This window comes from Xiphias gladius, chromosome 10 (assembly GCF_016859285.1).
Source record: "Xiphias gladius isolate SHS-SW01 ecotype Sanya breed wild chromosome 10, ASM1685928v1, whole genome shotgun sequence".
Classification (NCBI taxonomy): domain Eukaryota; kingdom Metazoa; phylum Chordata; class Actinopteri; order Istiophoriformes; family Xiphiidae; genus Xiphias; species Xiphias gladius.
The window spans coordinates 11,113,270-11,129,339 of NC_053409.1; the positions used below are offsets into that span (position 1 = coordinate 11,113,270).

At 42.0% G+C, this 16,070-nt stretch overlaps 1 protein-coding gene across 1 annotated transcript; it reads left to right on the forward strand.

Moving 5' to 3' along the window:
• Positions 1 to 1,715: 1,715 nt before the first annotated feature.
• LOC120795341 (bcl-2-modifying factor-like) lies at positions 1,716 to 14,823 on the forward strand. Its single transcript, XM_040137193.1, has 4 exons — positions 1,716 to 1,862; positions 3,974 to 4,170; positions 4,867 to 5,069; positions 10,067 to 14,823. The coding sequence occupies exons 2-4, from the start codon at positions 3,999 to 4,001 to the stop codon at positions 10,181 to 10,183; spliced, it is 492 nt and encodes a 163-aa protein (XP_039993127.1). The 5' UTR covers positions 1,716 to 1,862; positions 3,974 to 3,998; the 3' UTR covers positions 10,184 to 14,823.
• The last annotated feature ends 1,247 nt before the right edge of the window (positions 14,824 to 16,070 follow it).

The window sequence follows — 16,070 nt, forward strand, 5'->3', positions numbered from 1 at the left end:
AACATAAACTGATGTCTGCATTCTCAACCCCAGGGTTCTCAGACATCTATGTTAACTTGTTTATGAACACTTGCCTCCATAATGCAAACATATCATTGACAATGTCGGAGGCTGAAGAAAAGGACGCTGCAACTAATGCCCCCGCATCTTTGCGGCTTTTGTTTTTTACAGTGCTTACTCACCCAAGAAGTGATCAGGTTTCCAATGTAACAGTGAGTGAGGAAACCAATCCCCACTTCAACAGTGCGTCCCAACCTCTTTGGATGGGCCGCAGGTGGGACAAAGTGCAAACCTAAGAGGACTATCCAATTCAGGCAGGACAGAGGAAGCAGAGATCCGTGACTTCTCACACAGCTCAGTGGTGGGACTTGATCACAGCTGAAGGACGGGGGCGAGCGCCAAAGGAGCTGGGGGCAGGGTGATGCTCCGGGAGAGAATGGAGAAGGCTGGCCTCAGCTCCGGCTGTCCAAGGGTTTATTGATAGCGCTGAGAGGAGGCGACAGGTCACCAGCACCCGCCCTGCCTTTCGTAACAACAGGCCTGCTACAATCAACCCAGTGACATGGTTAACTGTCAAGCTATGTGCATTATTTAAATAACCTAGAAGGAGAGAATAAATGTATGTAGGCCTAACACTCAATTTAAAAAATGTGTGTTTTTTTATTTTCATGGACACTATCTACGGTAAGTATATTTAGCAATGCCCTGGATCTTGATTATTATCTGCATCTGTAGCAGTGAACATTCGGTCTATATGTGTTGTCAGTAATTTTTTTGTTTCCAACATTCAGTAGGACAGCCAGACCTCTTTGATTGAGTTTTGCCCAATTTCTAGATGCCACATCTCTTAATAGTTTTGCAAATTTTTTCAATTTCTCTACAAGACATTTTGTAGAGTAATAATCACTTGCCTTTTTTTGTGATGGGTTGACATTAAGCCTCCCATGATGACTGCTTTAAGACCTAACTTGTGTTGTCAAGGCTCATCTATGTCAAAAACCAATATGTTTTTTTTGTGACACAAACAACCTACACACGTGTTCTCTGCTACAGGTGTCCAATTAGATTGATGAAGATCTAGGCCACTTCCAGTGTGATCTAGGTCATTTCCACCAACAATGAATAAAAAGTCATAACCATTCCGCGATGAAAAGTTTGTTGATTTAACCAACACATACTTAGGGTTTTTCAAAGCCTATAAAATTTGATGATATAGGCTGTAGCCAAATACATAAACGTTTTCATTAATATAAAATGATTCTGCGAACTCATCACTATTAAATGCCCTTAAAATGGAGGATAGTTACGTGTATCAGATAAGCTATGAACACCTGTAGCTCCCTATAGCCTGTTCCATTTCTTTTTTTCTCTTCAAACACGTAGCATGGTCATAGTAAAGCTTCCCGCTGACAGCAGATCGCCGTTTTCCTGACCAGATGAGCACAGTAGTAGCGTGAAAGCGGTCTCGTGCTACGGGGAATTTCCCGTCCACGTGTCTGAGTACGCGCTGGAGGAGGCGGGATAAAAACAAACCCGGCGATTGGTTGCAGGCGCCGAACGTCGGTCACCCTTAAAGGGGCGGGCCCTGCCCGTGCCGGCCCGCAGTACACTTGGCCGACAGAAACGTGCGCGTCTTTAAGGAGGGTTATTTACTAACTTTCCGCGCCACGCCCCGGCGGCGGAGTCAGTTTGGAGCTGACGTCGGCGAAATGAAATCGGCTCGCTGCAGTTTTCCTCACAGAATGGAAGTAGTCGTGGAGGTGATACGGACTAAACTAGCTTGACTTAGCGGGATATTGAACTCGGTGCCCTTTTTTTTTTCTAAGCAAAAGACAGCCATAACAACTAAGCCCATCTCCGTGGTAAGTCCCTTAAAAGCAAATTTAAAAGACCTTCTTTTTTTTTCCGCGTACACTTTACCTTAGCTTGTCGGCACGGGCTTTAACGTTACGAAACATCCGCGTCCTTGGGAAGGAACAACAACAACAACAACGGTGTTGTCGGTGAAACAGCTGCAGCAAACTTGTTTCGATGTTTGTTGTGCACATTACTGTGCCCAAGTGTTGAAGCGGGTCAGCGAAAAGTGGCATATTTAGTTTAACTCAGCTTGTCATTCATACAGCAGAGATTTGAATTATACCGGCTTTCCCGGTTTACAGAGCTCAGTCGGTGAATGGAGTTCAGTCTGCTCGGCTGTTTTTGCGGCAAGTGTGTCTCTGTCGTGTGTCGGTCTTTATTGAAATGTTGTGACAACCAGTTTCTTGATAGATTAGGATAAATTAATAGAATAAAATAATTGAATAAAAATGTAATCACATATTTGAGACGTGTACTGTCGATGTTTCTTTTAAAAATGTGTGCGTGTGTTTTTTTTTTGTTTGTTTTTGGGGTTTTTTTTTTAACTTTATTGTACATCGCTGCGAATGTATTTTGGTCGTTTTTTAAATCCCCGCTGACATGATTTAGGCGCAGGATATGCTTTTCTTAAAGACGCGGTCAGCCTGCGGATTATTAGACGTTTGGATTAAAAAAAAAGGACGTCGCGCGGTCCTGCCCGCCGTTGTGAGCTCGGGGAGGTCATGTGTCATTTCAGGTCTCGATGCGCATAATATCAGAGAAAGTGGCAAAGTGTGTGACGCCGTTGGATAGAAACCGTGTCAGGAACAGAGCCGCCGAGCCGCCGCCGCCGCCAGCTCCACCTCTCCCTCCTTCACTTTTTGTCAGCGTAATTTGGTTCTGCAGCAGGGGGAGCCACTGTCTGACACAAACACAGCGCACTGCCCGGACAGTAAAGCAGCACAGACAGCAACCCTGGATATATAGAAGTTGAGCCCTAGGTTTTTTTTTGTTTTGTTTTGTTTTTCTTTTTCTTGAGTCTTCCATGTTCTTACTCTGTGTTTGTCAAAACAAAGCATTAAGCGGTTTCACACACAGGGTTTATTGTGAACGCACACAGTATATCGTGAGGTCTGGGCATGCTAGAGACAGGCCAATCTGCTTATGTTGGGTGAAAAAATGAGAACTCTTTCTCAGGGAACTGGCAAGCTGACAGACCAGGCTAGGGAGAGTGGTTTAGGATTTTCCTCAAAGACTGTCATTATGCTTTTGCTGTGGACCTTAATTTGGAAGTGTGGTAGTCAAACCCTGTATTACAACTCAATGGTGACTAGAGGGTTAGTTTGTGAGGCAACTTGAATTTCACCCATATTTTGATAACTCTTTGACCCACTATGTGATTCCGGATTGAGTGGAGTGCATTGTTTACATTGGAAAGATTCCCAAGTGCTCCTTGGGATTCTTGCCACACTGCGGTACAATTGTTTTACTGAATCTTAATTTGCATTATTATTAATCCTGTTATCAAGTTTACATAGTGTGTACATATCACATTTTTAAATGCATACTGAGCAATGATACTTGCAATGGTTTGCTTTAAAATGACCCAGTATAACTTGGTAATTGTGGGAGAGTTAGTTAAGAAGCCGGGCTCCTGTGCACAGGGCTACTTAGCACAGACAAGAGGATCTACTTCTCATTTGAACTAGTCCGCCAAACTCCCATTTATGTAAATGTGGCTCGACTGGGTTTCCTAACTGCAGTGAATTGTGTGGTTTCATCACTGAGATGAACAGAGCCATTTGTCTAAATAAGCACTGAGCTCTTTTACACAACTGAGGGCAGAGCATTTGCTTATTTTCTCTTCCCCAACTTGTCCACTATGGTTTTATTGATTTGAGGGCACTTATTATAAACCAAAAAGGTTGCCTATAATGATAATGAATGCTTTGGAGTAAGGAACAAATAATGAATGTGTCTGAGTTCATCTCATCAGGCCTAATGCGGACTTGTCCAAGGTTACCATCATTAGTGAAGGAAACTTGGGGTGCCTTTGATTTATGTACTGACTGGAAGGCGGATGCTCTGTATTCGGCTGTTGTAATAATCTTTCTTTCTTTGTCCTGTTACTTTTAAGGTTGCTCATCTCATAGTGCCCCCGTATGGACGATGAGGAGGATGATGTGTTTGAGCCAGACCCCCACTGCTGGCGCACCACATTCAGGGAAATAAAGTGTGAAGACCGGGGCACACAGACACCTGGCCCTGCCCTGGCACTGAACAACGGCATGCTGCCCTGTGGAGTCGCAGAGGAGCCCAGACCACTCTTCTACGGTGAGGCTGATGACATACCGTATTACAAAAGAGAAAAAGGAACTTTGCGTTGTGCGTGATAAACCAGTGTTATAAAACTGAGGCGCAAAACTATTCTGTGAGCCTTACTGTGAAAAAAGGGTAAGAATGTTGCTGTACTGATCTCACCACTGGCGCCTGATAGTCGTGATCACAGCGGCTTTTATGGTCTGTATGGAGTGTACCCAGCTGCTTTGCTATTCAAAAGGCGCCAGACTGGCATTGTGACTGAGGGGACGTGACAGAAGTGCTCACCTGTGTAAGCAGCAACTGTACAGAGGACTGATTATCAGTGACAGCAAAGTTACATCGGCACCATATACAAGTAATCATTCCAAAGTAGCTCCATAACAACTGACTGACCTCAAATCTGTGTCAAGCAAGATTGGTTTGTGTGAGTGACTTATTAAACTCTTAAATGGGTCATAATGTTAAATTAAAATGAAATTAAACAGTTGGAAAAGTTGTGGTTAAAGATAAGCAGCTTGACTGGTCAAAGGCACATTCAGCAGTACTTTGCTGGTACATGTACTTGGCTCTTTGTATCTATTTTGTCATCAGTATAGACATAATCACAGTAAAGAAAGGCCTGTCAGGTGTCATTGCTGTGCCTGGATTGTTATACCGAACATTTTTGTTCTTTACAAAATAATAAATATCAGCCTTGACACTCCACAGGCAACGCAGGTTTTCGATTGCACTTCCCGGCACACTTTGAACTTGTTGGGGATCAGGAAGCAAGGCAACAAGAAAGTGAAGAGGAGCGAAACGGGATGGAGCAGCTACCCCGGCAGCAGCCTGTGGCGCGCAGTGTGGAGGCCTGTATTGGGCAGAAACTCCAGCTGATAGGAGACCAGTTTCACCGGGAACACCTACAACTGGTGAGGAGGAAAGATGCACCTGTCTGATTGTACAAACTCAAGACAGACACCTTGGCTTCTAGTTTGATAGCAGTAAATAAGTGCAACTTGCCAATAATACCCCAAGCAGTATGAGAATCTCCCTTTAGTGGCCTCCATTAAGTGTTGCGTGCAGACAGTCCTTATGTAGGTGTGATATAAATATTCCTCTGACAGCTGACATAGGAATATATTCCTCTGACAAACCTGAGTAATAGATTGCTACCTGTAGCTGCCTTCAGGCAAAAACATCTCTTTCCTGTTATTTAGATAGCCCCTAGATAGGACACTCAACATGAGCTGGCAAAATAGAATGCAGTATGGCCAGGGGGATACACTATTTTACAAATCAAACATCCACTATAATATTATACTGAAAACCAGTGTTTCCCCTTGGTTTACCTGTCCAGGAACTGTATGTGATGAGTTTGCTGTGGGCTGGAGGCTGCTGGGTCTCAGTGGTAAACCGACACTTTACTTATGTAAGACAATGTTATGTTGTCTCTAATGAAAGCTCATTATATCAGTAGTTTAAATAGGTCAAACTATGCGCCTTTTTTTTTAAAATTCCACTTGCTTTACGATTGTGTTGTGCTAGTGGTTATGTATATCACTGCTGCCATCAAACTAGAGGACAATGTGTGTGGGTGTGTATCTTTTTGTTTAGCTATATCAGGTTAAGAGTGCGTTTATAAAGTCGGAGCAGAAAAAAAGTGCAGCCCACACATTAGCAACACCATCCAAACACTTTTTGGATCTCATGTTGATCTGAAAGCTTTATGGTGGGTCAAAAGTTTCTTCTCTTTTATTGTGTTTGTTCTATATTTGTTTTGGAGAGGCTGTGCACATGCAGAACTCTAGCCCAGCCCCCCCCCCCCCGTCTCTTCCCTAAAGCCAAAGACATTTCTGAACCAGGAGAGCCCTTCCCCCACCTCGCCAACCCCAGGCCCTCCCCCTGCCTCCTCTTCCTGTTTATTTCTCTCTCTCTCCCTTTCTCTCTCTCTTTTCTCCTGTTTCCTCAGTGTGCTGTGGAGGCAAGTGGCATGGAGGATGCCTGGTATCAAACAAAACACCAGCACTGTGGTCAGGGTGACACCGTCCACTCAGTCAATGTGGTGCATAATATCACTTCTGTGTGTGCTGTAAAACCGTGACACAGTGTCACTTCATTCGCTGAACCCACAAAAAAATACATAAACCCTTGGGAAATTTCTTCAAAGTGTGAAAGTCTCTTTGCACAAGTTGTAAACAGTCGAACACACATATTTATTCACACATGCACATTTAAACACACACATCCACACATACTGATACATCCAGGAAAAAGCAGAAGTGGTGGGAGTAGGTAAACATGTTGTAACCCGAAGCTCAGCACGTGAGCCCCGAGGGAAGCAGCTGTTGTTCCAGGGAGTCTCCAGTCAGCCCCTTCCCTCGGCAAGGAGTGGCCACAGGAGACACCCAAATAAGAGGTCTATGCAGCCATAAGCAGGGGAGGGGTAATATCCATAATGATGGAATAAGCATGTATATGAGGGAAGGAGGTTTGGAAATTAACTTCAAACGATCAAGTAATGACCATCTTCAGTTGTCTTAAAACCTCCCTTTTGGGAAATGGGACCCTCCCTGCCCTGCATATAATATACATGTTTTTTTACTTCATACCCTTTAGTGTTAAGACAGTTTCTGATTTTCTCATGCGCTTATCAAACTGAAGTTATTTATATCCCAGCAGCGCAGCATGACTCATGTATTGTGACAGTGGCAGACACACACAGACAACCAGACGATCAGACAGGAGGGTTTCTGTAAAGTCTGTACGCGACTGGGATCTACTGACGCACAACAGAGGCAGGCCTAGGTCAGGGCATGAGGAAGTGGCTTGGGCTCCTCTTGCTGGTTGAGTAAACAGCAGCGAGGACAGGCAGAGTGAAAACGGCCCTGTGAAGTCACATCCTTAAGATAAACATATTGTGATACTGAATGATTGATAAAGAGAATAATATTTTTGCCTACATCATGAAGAGTATAGGAATTTTTACAGTATACTTACATTATGACAACTGTTGGCACTTGTCATTCAAGATAATCAGGTGGAGCATAACTTTCTGCTGGTGTGTGTGTGTGTGTTTTGACTGTGGGTGTGGCTGGCTGTTGTAGAGGGATGTTTTTACAACCCAAACACTGACGTTCATTTCGGGATGCATGATTCCACTGTAATTGCTATTTCTGGCTGTAGTTTTGCAATTAATTGTATTGTGCGCGTGTGCATGTGTACATGCTCATGCATGAATACACCCATACTTGTTTTTCTGCTTTTTGCTGTCTCTCACTTCTCACTATCACACGGTCTGACAGTCAGTACAAAAACTCTCACTCTATAATAGTGTTGCTGTTCATCGGTTCTCATTCCTGTCTGCTCCTGTCAGTAGGTGATTGCAGTTATTCAGTGCAGACACTTGTCCCTGAGCAATTCAAGTGCCTTTGACTGCCATCTTCTTGATGGATTTGGGAGCAATGAGGCTGTGAGTGTTCTCCATGGGAGCCTGTGGCCCCTGGCGAAAGGAGGGATTAGGTAGCGAAGGAGTACTGGTGGATGCTGACAGATAAATTGCTCCTCAGTCAGAGAGGGCTGGAGGGGATTCTGAGGTCCCCAGAGGATGGCTGACATTAGCCGGCCTGCCATTTGAGACACGGCAGTAATGACAGTCACAATGGCAGGAAGACTGCTGCAGCCTGCACAGGGCAAGGACCAGAGTTAGGTTTCATCCCCATGTTTTTTTAAAAGAGACGACGCCTGGTGCTTTCGATAGGAGGTGTTGAAAGCAGGGTTGAATATCGCCTGTGTGTCTGCATGTGTGTGTGTGTGTGTGTGTGTGTGTGTGTGTGTGTGTGTGTGTGTGTGTGTGTGTACTTGTGTCTGAGTGTGTGTGCTTGTGTCTGAGTGTGTGTGTCTGCACGCATGCAGTGTTTGTGGCTTTATCTATAAACCGTTCCAGTGAGGGCATGGCACTCTCTCCTTTCAGCACTTGTCGAGGGGGGGAGGAGTGGAGCTGCACTGGAAATAAAAACACATGCGGCTGGCTTTGGATATTTACTTTTCATTCATTGTTCTGTGATGATTTTTTTGTTGATGGTGGTGTCCATTTGTGTTGTCCTCTATCATCTAATACCGCTGCTCTTTGTCTGTATACTTCCTTGACTTCTTGTCTGCTCCCTGATGTGACTAATCCACAGCTTCTTGCTATCAAGGCTGGCCTGTTTGCTCAAGAGATAAGGCAGAGCTTCTGAGCAGCTGGCTTGACAGACAGCCCGCATGGGACACTGATAAAGCAGTGATCAGGCTAGTTTCAGAGTGATGACGCTGAGCATCTGGCTAGACTGTGCCACTCTATCGCTGGCCAAATTTAGAGCCCAAGTCTCATTTTGACAGTTGGTGGTGTGACTCATGACTAAGTTGCGACAGGCCTGTGCACACCTCTTTTTGTCGCTCACTCTCTCTGTTTCTCTTGACGGCCTTCTCAGCTTAATAGAGTGGAGGGCAAAAGGTCAGCGTCACATGAACATTCTGTTTCTGTTTATGAAGATTAATTGCTTCTCATGTAGCTTGTAGTAAACACACAAGCTTTGTGGCATGATAAATCCCTGTCGGCTCATTTTACTCCTGCAGCTTTTACTGGCTAATGTTGAAACTCTAAGCACCATTAAATTTTAAGTCTATTGACATACAATATACATATAATTGCACATATGCAGTCATCCTGCTTTCCTCTTCTTTGATCCCACAGTCGTAACTGACTGTAGTCTCTCATGTAATTTACTGTAGTTTTAAATTTGAAAGAATTAAGTTATGCCAGTGTTTACCAAGTTGAGCCATACTGGCTGTCAACAGTGCCCCAGAAGTATCGTGGTGAGCTGATCCACGTTGTGCTGCATAGAAATATTGCCTATGTTTATATGAAGCAGACATTATGCTATTATAATGTCCTTACCAAAATATCCCCAGGCAAGAAGTAGATACTGTATGTCATACAACTGAGAACTGGTTTTATGAAGATTTCCAGTAGTTTTAGCCATGACTTTCTTTTTTACATCTTCATTTTTCTTTTGAACAAACAGCGAGTAAGAGCTAGTGAGTAGTAAGTACACATACTGATTGGAACCTGGCATAGCTTATGCAACACCTTGCAATTTTCACCACAAATTGATAAGAGTATAGAAACCAAGAGGCTTATCACAGTGGCGGTTCCTTGGCTGGTAACTAGGTCAATGTTTGGACACCACCTCAACAGTCATGTAAATACAGCATATCATGAAAAACTAATCTCAAGTCTCAAGTCTTACTTTACAACTATCATGTTCTGAAAATAGAAACAGTATTATCAGGTGTGGTGGAGTCTGCCTTTCGTCTGCAGATGAGTTGTTGGACTTCTGTACCTGCAGTGTTTTCCAGTGGCTCCCTGCCTCTCATCAAGAGCTCCCTAATCCCATTTGGTGCAATTATCTTATCTCAGTTTCTCAATGGCAGAGATACCATTATCCCCCTAATCGCACACAATCCAATTGGCTTGCAAACCTGAGAGAGTCTCCTCCTGCGCCACTGGCTGCTGGTCTCTGCCAGAAAGATTAGAAAATGTGTGACCGTATGATGAATGTGTTTGTGGCTTGGAAGGTCTGTTGGGAAGCCTGGATGGTTTAGGGATCCCGCACACAAATGCCTCTCTAATAAGTGTTGTTTGGGACAGACTCAGACTGTTGTGAAAATATAATCATCGTCCTGGTGTCTGGTTTTGTCTTACCCTCTTCTCAGTTGACCCTTTTGACTGTGCTCACTGTCAGTCAGGGTACATCACAGCCAACACAAACTAAAGCTCACACTGAAAACTCAAACTAATAGCTATTTCTAACAATGTTTTTGGGATTGAGTTTCACTAAAGTGCACTAACTGAAACTAACTGTTTGGTCTTTATTTGTTGTTTCAGTATCATCGAAACCAAAGGAACCAGGGGCCGCTGTGGTGGCGCTTGGTCGCAGCTCTGCTAAGCCTTCTGTTGGACAGGGGGTTCATTGCTGGTGGAGATGGAGCAAGACGGAGGTGAGGGGGGTCTTCCCCTCACGTCCCTTTTCTTCATCTCTATGAGGAACTGGGCTCCCAATGGCACTGTCAAATCTAACACGGGTCTGTTTTTGGGGGGAAATAGAAAGGAGACAAGGTCACCGCGGGACGGAGACAACCAACTTTTATAAAAGGGCGTGTGTTTTTTCTTTCCAAGAAGATGCCATGATGTTCCAAGATTCCTCTACAGGACAATGTTCATATTTTCATATATGTGTGGTGTAGTAGTTTTGTACAGTAAATTGTTCTTGTTAAATTTTTTGCACTTCAACATGTATCCATCTTTAATGACCTCCACAGACCCTGGGAATGCCTTATTCAGTGTCTTCTGCCAGAATGAGTATTGAGCAATTTTGACAGGCAAGATGAGATGGTTAGGAAATGTGGTGTGAGGTTTTCTTTTCTGAAGTTTCCCAGGTGACCAGTCAAGTTGATTTACTAATATTTCCAAAGAGGCAACTTCTCAGAACAAAGCATTTTGCACCTCACCTCAATGGAACATTTGTCTTTTCTTGTTTTCTTTCTTTTTATTTGTCTTTTCTTTCTCCTCTGGTTTCTTCTTTTTTCGGTATGGTGTTACATTTAAACACGATCCCTCAGTATCATCCAAAATATTGGGAAAAAAGGAAAGTTTCTGCACATTAAAAAGTCTGCACACCAGGAAATGTAGTCTAAATATCTTTTTGAAAATCACTGAAAAATTATTGATGCAAGCCTTTCTTTAGTCATTTGCTACATGTCAAACAATTAGATTTTTCTTTTTTTGATGGCTCAGGAAGTTTCAGGGCGAGGTGTAGTACTGAACATCACTCCCCGGTCAGACAAGCCTGGTGACTGCCAAAAAAAACCTGTGGACAACAGCATTCAGTCAGCCTGGATGGAAAGAACTGGTTGATGCTGTTATTGGCATTAAGAAACAGGATTATTGATACTGCAAACAAATATAAAAAAGAAGTACTTTAATTAGCTGTAATTAATAGGTGTTACATTAAATTACCAGACCTTTGAGCAGTAACAAACAACCCACTGGTGAATAATTAAAAGTCTAATGACCCAATGAAATCACTGTAAAATCAAAACATTATTCAGAATTTTGAGATTTCACCCAATTATTTGAACAAATCACTTAATTAAAATATACCAGTTTGGACTATGCTAGTATCATTCTGTGTTGCCATTATATTCCTGTGGTGATCAGAAAACATTAATTCAGTTTTCATATGTTTACCTCGATTGTTCAAGGGTGTTTGTTACTGTGCAGTCCATTGGTCATCTTGCCAGCTAATCTAATGCTTATTACTTACAGCTACCTGTGACTCTGACTAAATGATGTTAGAGATGTAGCACGCTGAATAGATGTTTAGATTCAAGTTGTGGTGGGCGGACTTTTGCATGCGTAGAGAAAACCTTTGAAGGTCTAGCACTGTGCACTACATTATAACAAGCACAGTGTCAAGCACATTGTTTGCTATTGCAAAGTAACATGTTCTTTCCCTCCAAAAATAACAACAAAGCTATTTGGCCGAGTCTGCCATTATGATTGTCATATTAATTTCACCAGTTACTTAGTTTTCAGTTTGGCCTTGTTTCCAGTTTCATTCTCTGATACAAGATTCCCTTAGTTTTAGATGTGTACTTTTCATGTGATTTTTTTTTTTTTTTTTTTTTTTTTTTTTTTCTCTCAGACGTCCATGCCCTTAAAGTGGAGCTACGGATCCACTGTTTTTGCACTAGACTTAAACCCTTCAAGAGTTCAGATTGTCACCAAGCAAACCTCTGTCTTGTATGAAGGTTTTCAGTTATGTCTTGTTTTCTCGCCACAACATTTCAGACGTAGTCATGCACATGTCCAAGACAAACAATCAATCTTGAGACCCGACTGAAGACAGTCTGGAATCTGGATTGGATATGGGTTCTGGAAATTTCAAGTGCCAGTGTTTCAGGCTACAAAAGAGTTACAATAGAGCCATGTGCCTCAATTGAAAGGTTTCTAAGTCCTGGTTTGCTTTTCACAGCCTGTGTGTGTTCTGAACACCAAACAATACCCCATAATCAATCTGTGAGACAAAATTTCCTCCTCTCAGTCCATGGGGTTTTACACCATTTTATATTCTGTTGGGTGATCTTGTACTGTCTTTGGTGCGCGGATCCAGATTTGGGACATTTTTAGCATGTATAACCACCACTGACTCGGCAGACAAACAGTCTCTCCGAGGTGAAAAAAAAAGTGAAAAAGACTGTAATTATTGTTGAAATATGAATATGTTTAAAGACACTGTTGAAGATGCTGTTTGTTATATTTTCCATTGCTGAACCCAGGCCAATGTTTGGACCCAAGGAGCAGTACATATCAGGGGTCTGTAATTACTTGCTCCTTACAATGTGTCAAGTTTATCACTGCATAATTAGGGTTTCCTCTCATTTTCTAAAAGATGTCTCAGGGACAGACTTTCTGGGCTACTGGTATCCTTGAGAATCTGTTACATGGTTAGAAGAAGAGCAGTGTTTTCACCCATTTATTTATGATGAATACTCTCAAGGTATTGTCAACTCTTATTTTCATTTCAGTTCAAATTTCCTCTTGACCAATTTCTCAGCACACACATAAAGGTACAGTTTGACTGAGGAGTCTGAGGCTGACTTGCTGACTGTGGTGGTGACGGGGGACTACTGAGCATGTAGTAAACAGGCGTGTGAGGTGCACTGAATGTGGTTGTGGTTATAGTTTCCTGCGGATCCTGAACGCTGAGCCAGTCCCTGTAGTGCCCCGTCTCACCATTGGCTCTTGACTTCCTCCTTGTGCTGCTCCTTCGTTACTTGGGTGTTGTTCATCGGTTCATTTTCTTTGTAATTTATTTTTTTTCCTTCTTATTTATTGTTTGTATATTTGCCCATTTCTACTGTATACACTTGTGTGTGCAATTACTTCTTATTTTCCTTTTTTTGTTTTGGTCTTGGACTTGTATATGCTTTAGTTGTTTGTGCAGAGCAAGTTGTGTCTGACTTTGCTTCATGTGACAATGAACCCAAAATCAACATTTGTAGTATTACTCATCCTTTGGAGTTTTAAAAGGGTGGCTGTAGCAACTTTGTAGTTTGGCCCTCCATGAAGACCAGCAGCTATGATCACTTTGAATTCATATCGGTACTTTTGGAAAGCATAGTAACCAAAATGCATTTACAGTGACTGCAGCTGCTGCTCTTCATGGTGATGATAACAACAAACCTCTTACAGTTACCTTTCAAGCTTACAGGGGTGGGTGTCTGATACTCAAAAAACAGATTTTGGGTGGAGCATTTCACTTAAAGGTTGTGATTTTCCAGGGATGGGCCCAACCAATTCAGACCTTTTTCCCTATCTTCCACCACCGCTTCACCAGTCATCATGGTCGGATTCACAATATGTGGTTTGCAAAAGCAGTAGCTTCAATACAGTTTTCAACAGAATGTGACCATTTCCCTTATAATTAATGAGTCATCACCCCTACCACCCACTGCTAATGATACAGATGTCATTAGAAGTGGTTCAAAACACACATAAAAAAGGTTGCCTTGATATTCTCCACAAGTCACAGGGCGTTAGTTTATGGGTTCAATTCTTTAATCTTGATCATTGTGTTGTAATCAACATGCACTGGAAAGTACTTTCGACCTGGAGATCCCGTGGGTTCCCTATCTTTTGTGTGTTAATGTATAGTATACACTCTGGATTGTTTTCTTAGGCTGATCTTGCTATATATCTGTGCATTGACCAAGTAGGCTGTGGAATGATGGCCTGTTTGATCTATTGGAAAGGGTTACAAGCCACCATGGTTCCCTGTATAATTTTGTTAGAATGAGGTTCCCAAACTGCACTCATCACATTATATGTGAGTGTAGAGAATCCATAGGGTGGGACATGTATTTTATGGAAACCGCAGTGTCTTGAATTTTGTAGTCCACTTTATATAAATTTGAAGTTTTGCAGGAAGGTTTTGATTTTGAATTTTTTTTTAACGATATCTTTTCTTCTTCATGGTCTTTTTCAAAATGTATTTTCTTAAGAAAAAAGGGTCTGCTTATAAAAGGACAGTTCATGCTTGTAAAATAATTTTTATTACGAGTAGGATCCTTTTGAAGTCCATGAGATCAAGGGCATTTTTTTTTTTTCATAAAAATGAACTTGCAACATTCCTTGCACATCTCATCGTAGTGTATAAACAAAGCCAAGCAAACCAAAATATGTGATGGTTGTGGTTAATTTGGCTCATGGGTTATAGCTATGAAATATCTGCCCTTCTTTAAAGAACAGATAAAGTGTAAATGTATTTCTAAAATCCTGGAATATGCCTTTAACTGCTCAGTTTCATCGAAGTCTTGATTATCACACACTCTCTGTATACCAAGAAATGAGACCCAGCGAAAATGTAGCATTTTTGTAAACATTGACTGTGTGTTTTCGAGACTCTACTGTGCACTCATTTTTTTTGTCTGTTTATATATATTTTTTTGGTTGTTGATATAAAATGGAAGTAAAGACAATTTGTTATGTAGTGCAATATGCTGTACATACAGAGCTTTGCTCTACAAATCTTTTTTCTGGATTTCTTGTTGTTTATTGGTACTTTTTTCAATAAAATTTTATTGAAGGTGTCAAGCTGAATTAGGTTTATGTTTGGATGACAATATTACATACAGCATCACAGTTGGCTTTAAAGGACCAAATACTGTTAACCATAGTACCTGAGCTCTTCTGAAGAAAAAGAAAACCTCTAACATTCCTTAACATCTAAGAAACCATGCGAGAAAAATGTGGAAATCCCACCTCTACGTATAGCAGCTAAGCTGTAGCTATATGTTGCGATAGGGTTATCAGCTAAGGGACAAAAGTTACAGAGATAAAATTCTTGCACAATAAACATACATATATAAATTCATATTTATAATTTATACTTATTTAGGTCCAGCGTTTCACACCTGAAAACTTTTGTTGCTGTTTTTCTCTTCACCAAACCAACTTGACTGTAGTTTTGCTTTTTTTTCAGACAAAAATTAAGCCAAAGAACAAAAATTAAATTCCCTGCTCTTCTCCTACTCGTTTGAGCCTGAGCTTTTATTTTAAGGAGTTCTCTGTTGTGAAAGTAAGCCACTGATGGATTACCCAAGTGTCTGAGGCTAGCCAGGCATTTGAAGCCGGCCAGGCATTTGGCAAAGACTGTGCCCATCACATCCCTCTTGCTGCTAGGTCATTAATTTACTGGGACCAGTGGGGCTTCCAAAACTCTCTAATAACTGCTGTCTGCACACCACACACACACACACACACACACACACACACACACACACACACACACACACACACACACACACACACATACATACATACAAGCAAGTGTTGCATGACAATGGAATGAGCCTATATACAGAGCAAATGAGAAGAGTTACCTCACACTGCATTACTGTCACTTCCTAAAAGGTTAAGGCCGATGCTGCTGAGCCTGCAGATTAGTTACACTGCAGCATGGATACCCTCAGGACTGGGAGTGATTGATTACTCTTTGCACATATAAACATGAAAGTATAGGGGGTATTGCCTCTCTCCATGTGCTAGAAATTCTTCTCCCAGTCTTAAAAAAGTTTGTACTCATGTGTGGGAGATAAATTTTAATATCAGCCCGAGATAAATGTTTATGTACTTTTCTAACAGTGTACTTGGAGTCACAACCAAGAATTTGTTGACAATTCCAGTCTCCTCCCCCAGGGCTGACGCGTGGCACTTCTATTGTCATACATGCCAGGTACAGTTTCATGCTTCACCAACACCTGACTCACCTGTTTGGCCACTTGCAGGAAAAAGAACTCCCTCGTTAACCCCCCGAAAAAAAAAAAAA

What these genes read in the sequence shown, in the direction of transcription:
- LOC120795341 (XM_040137193.1), top strand. Translation starts at nt 3,999, where the DNA reads ATGGACGATGAGGAGGATGATGTGTTTGAGCCAGACCCCCACTGCTGG. An exon ending in GCCCAGACCACTCTTCTACG is followed by an intron (nt 4,171 to 4,866) that starts GTGAGGCTGATG and finishes GACACTCCACAG; the next exon opens with GCAACGCAGGTTTTCGATTG. An exon ending in ACCGGGAACACCTACAACTG is followed by an intron (nt 5,070 to 10,066) that starts GTGAGGAGGAAA and finishes TTGTTGTTTCAG; the next exon opens with TATCATCGAAACCAAAGGAA.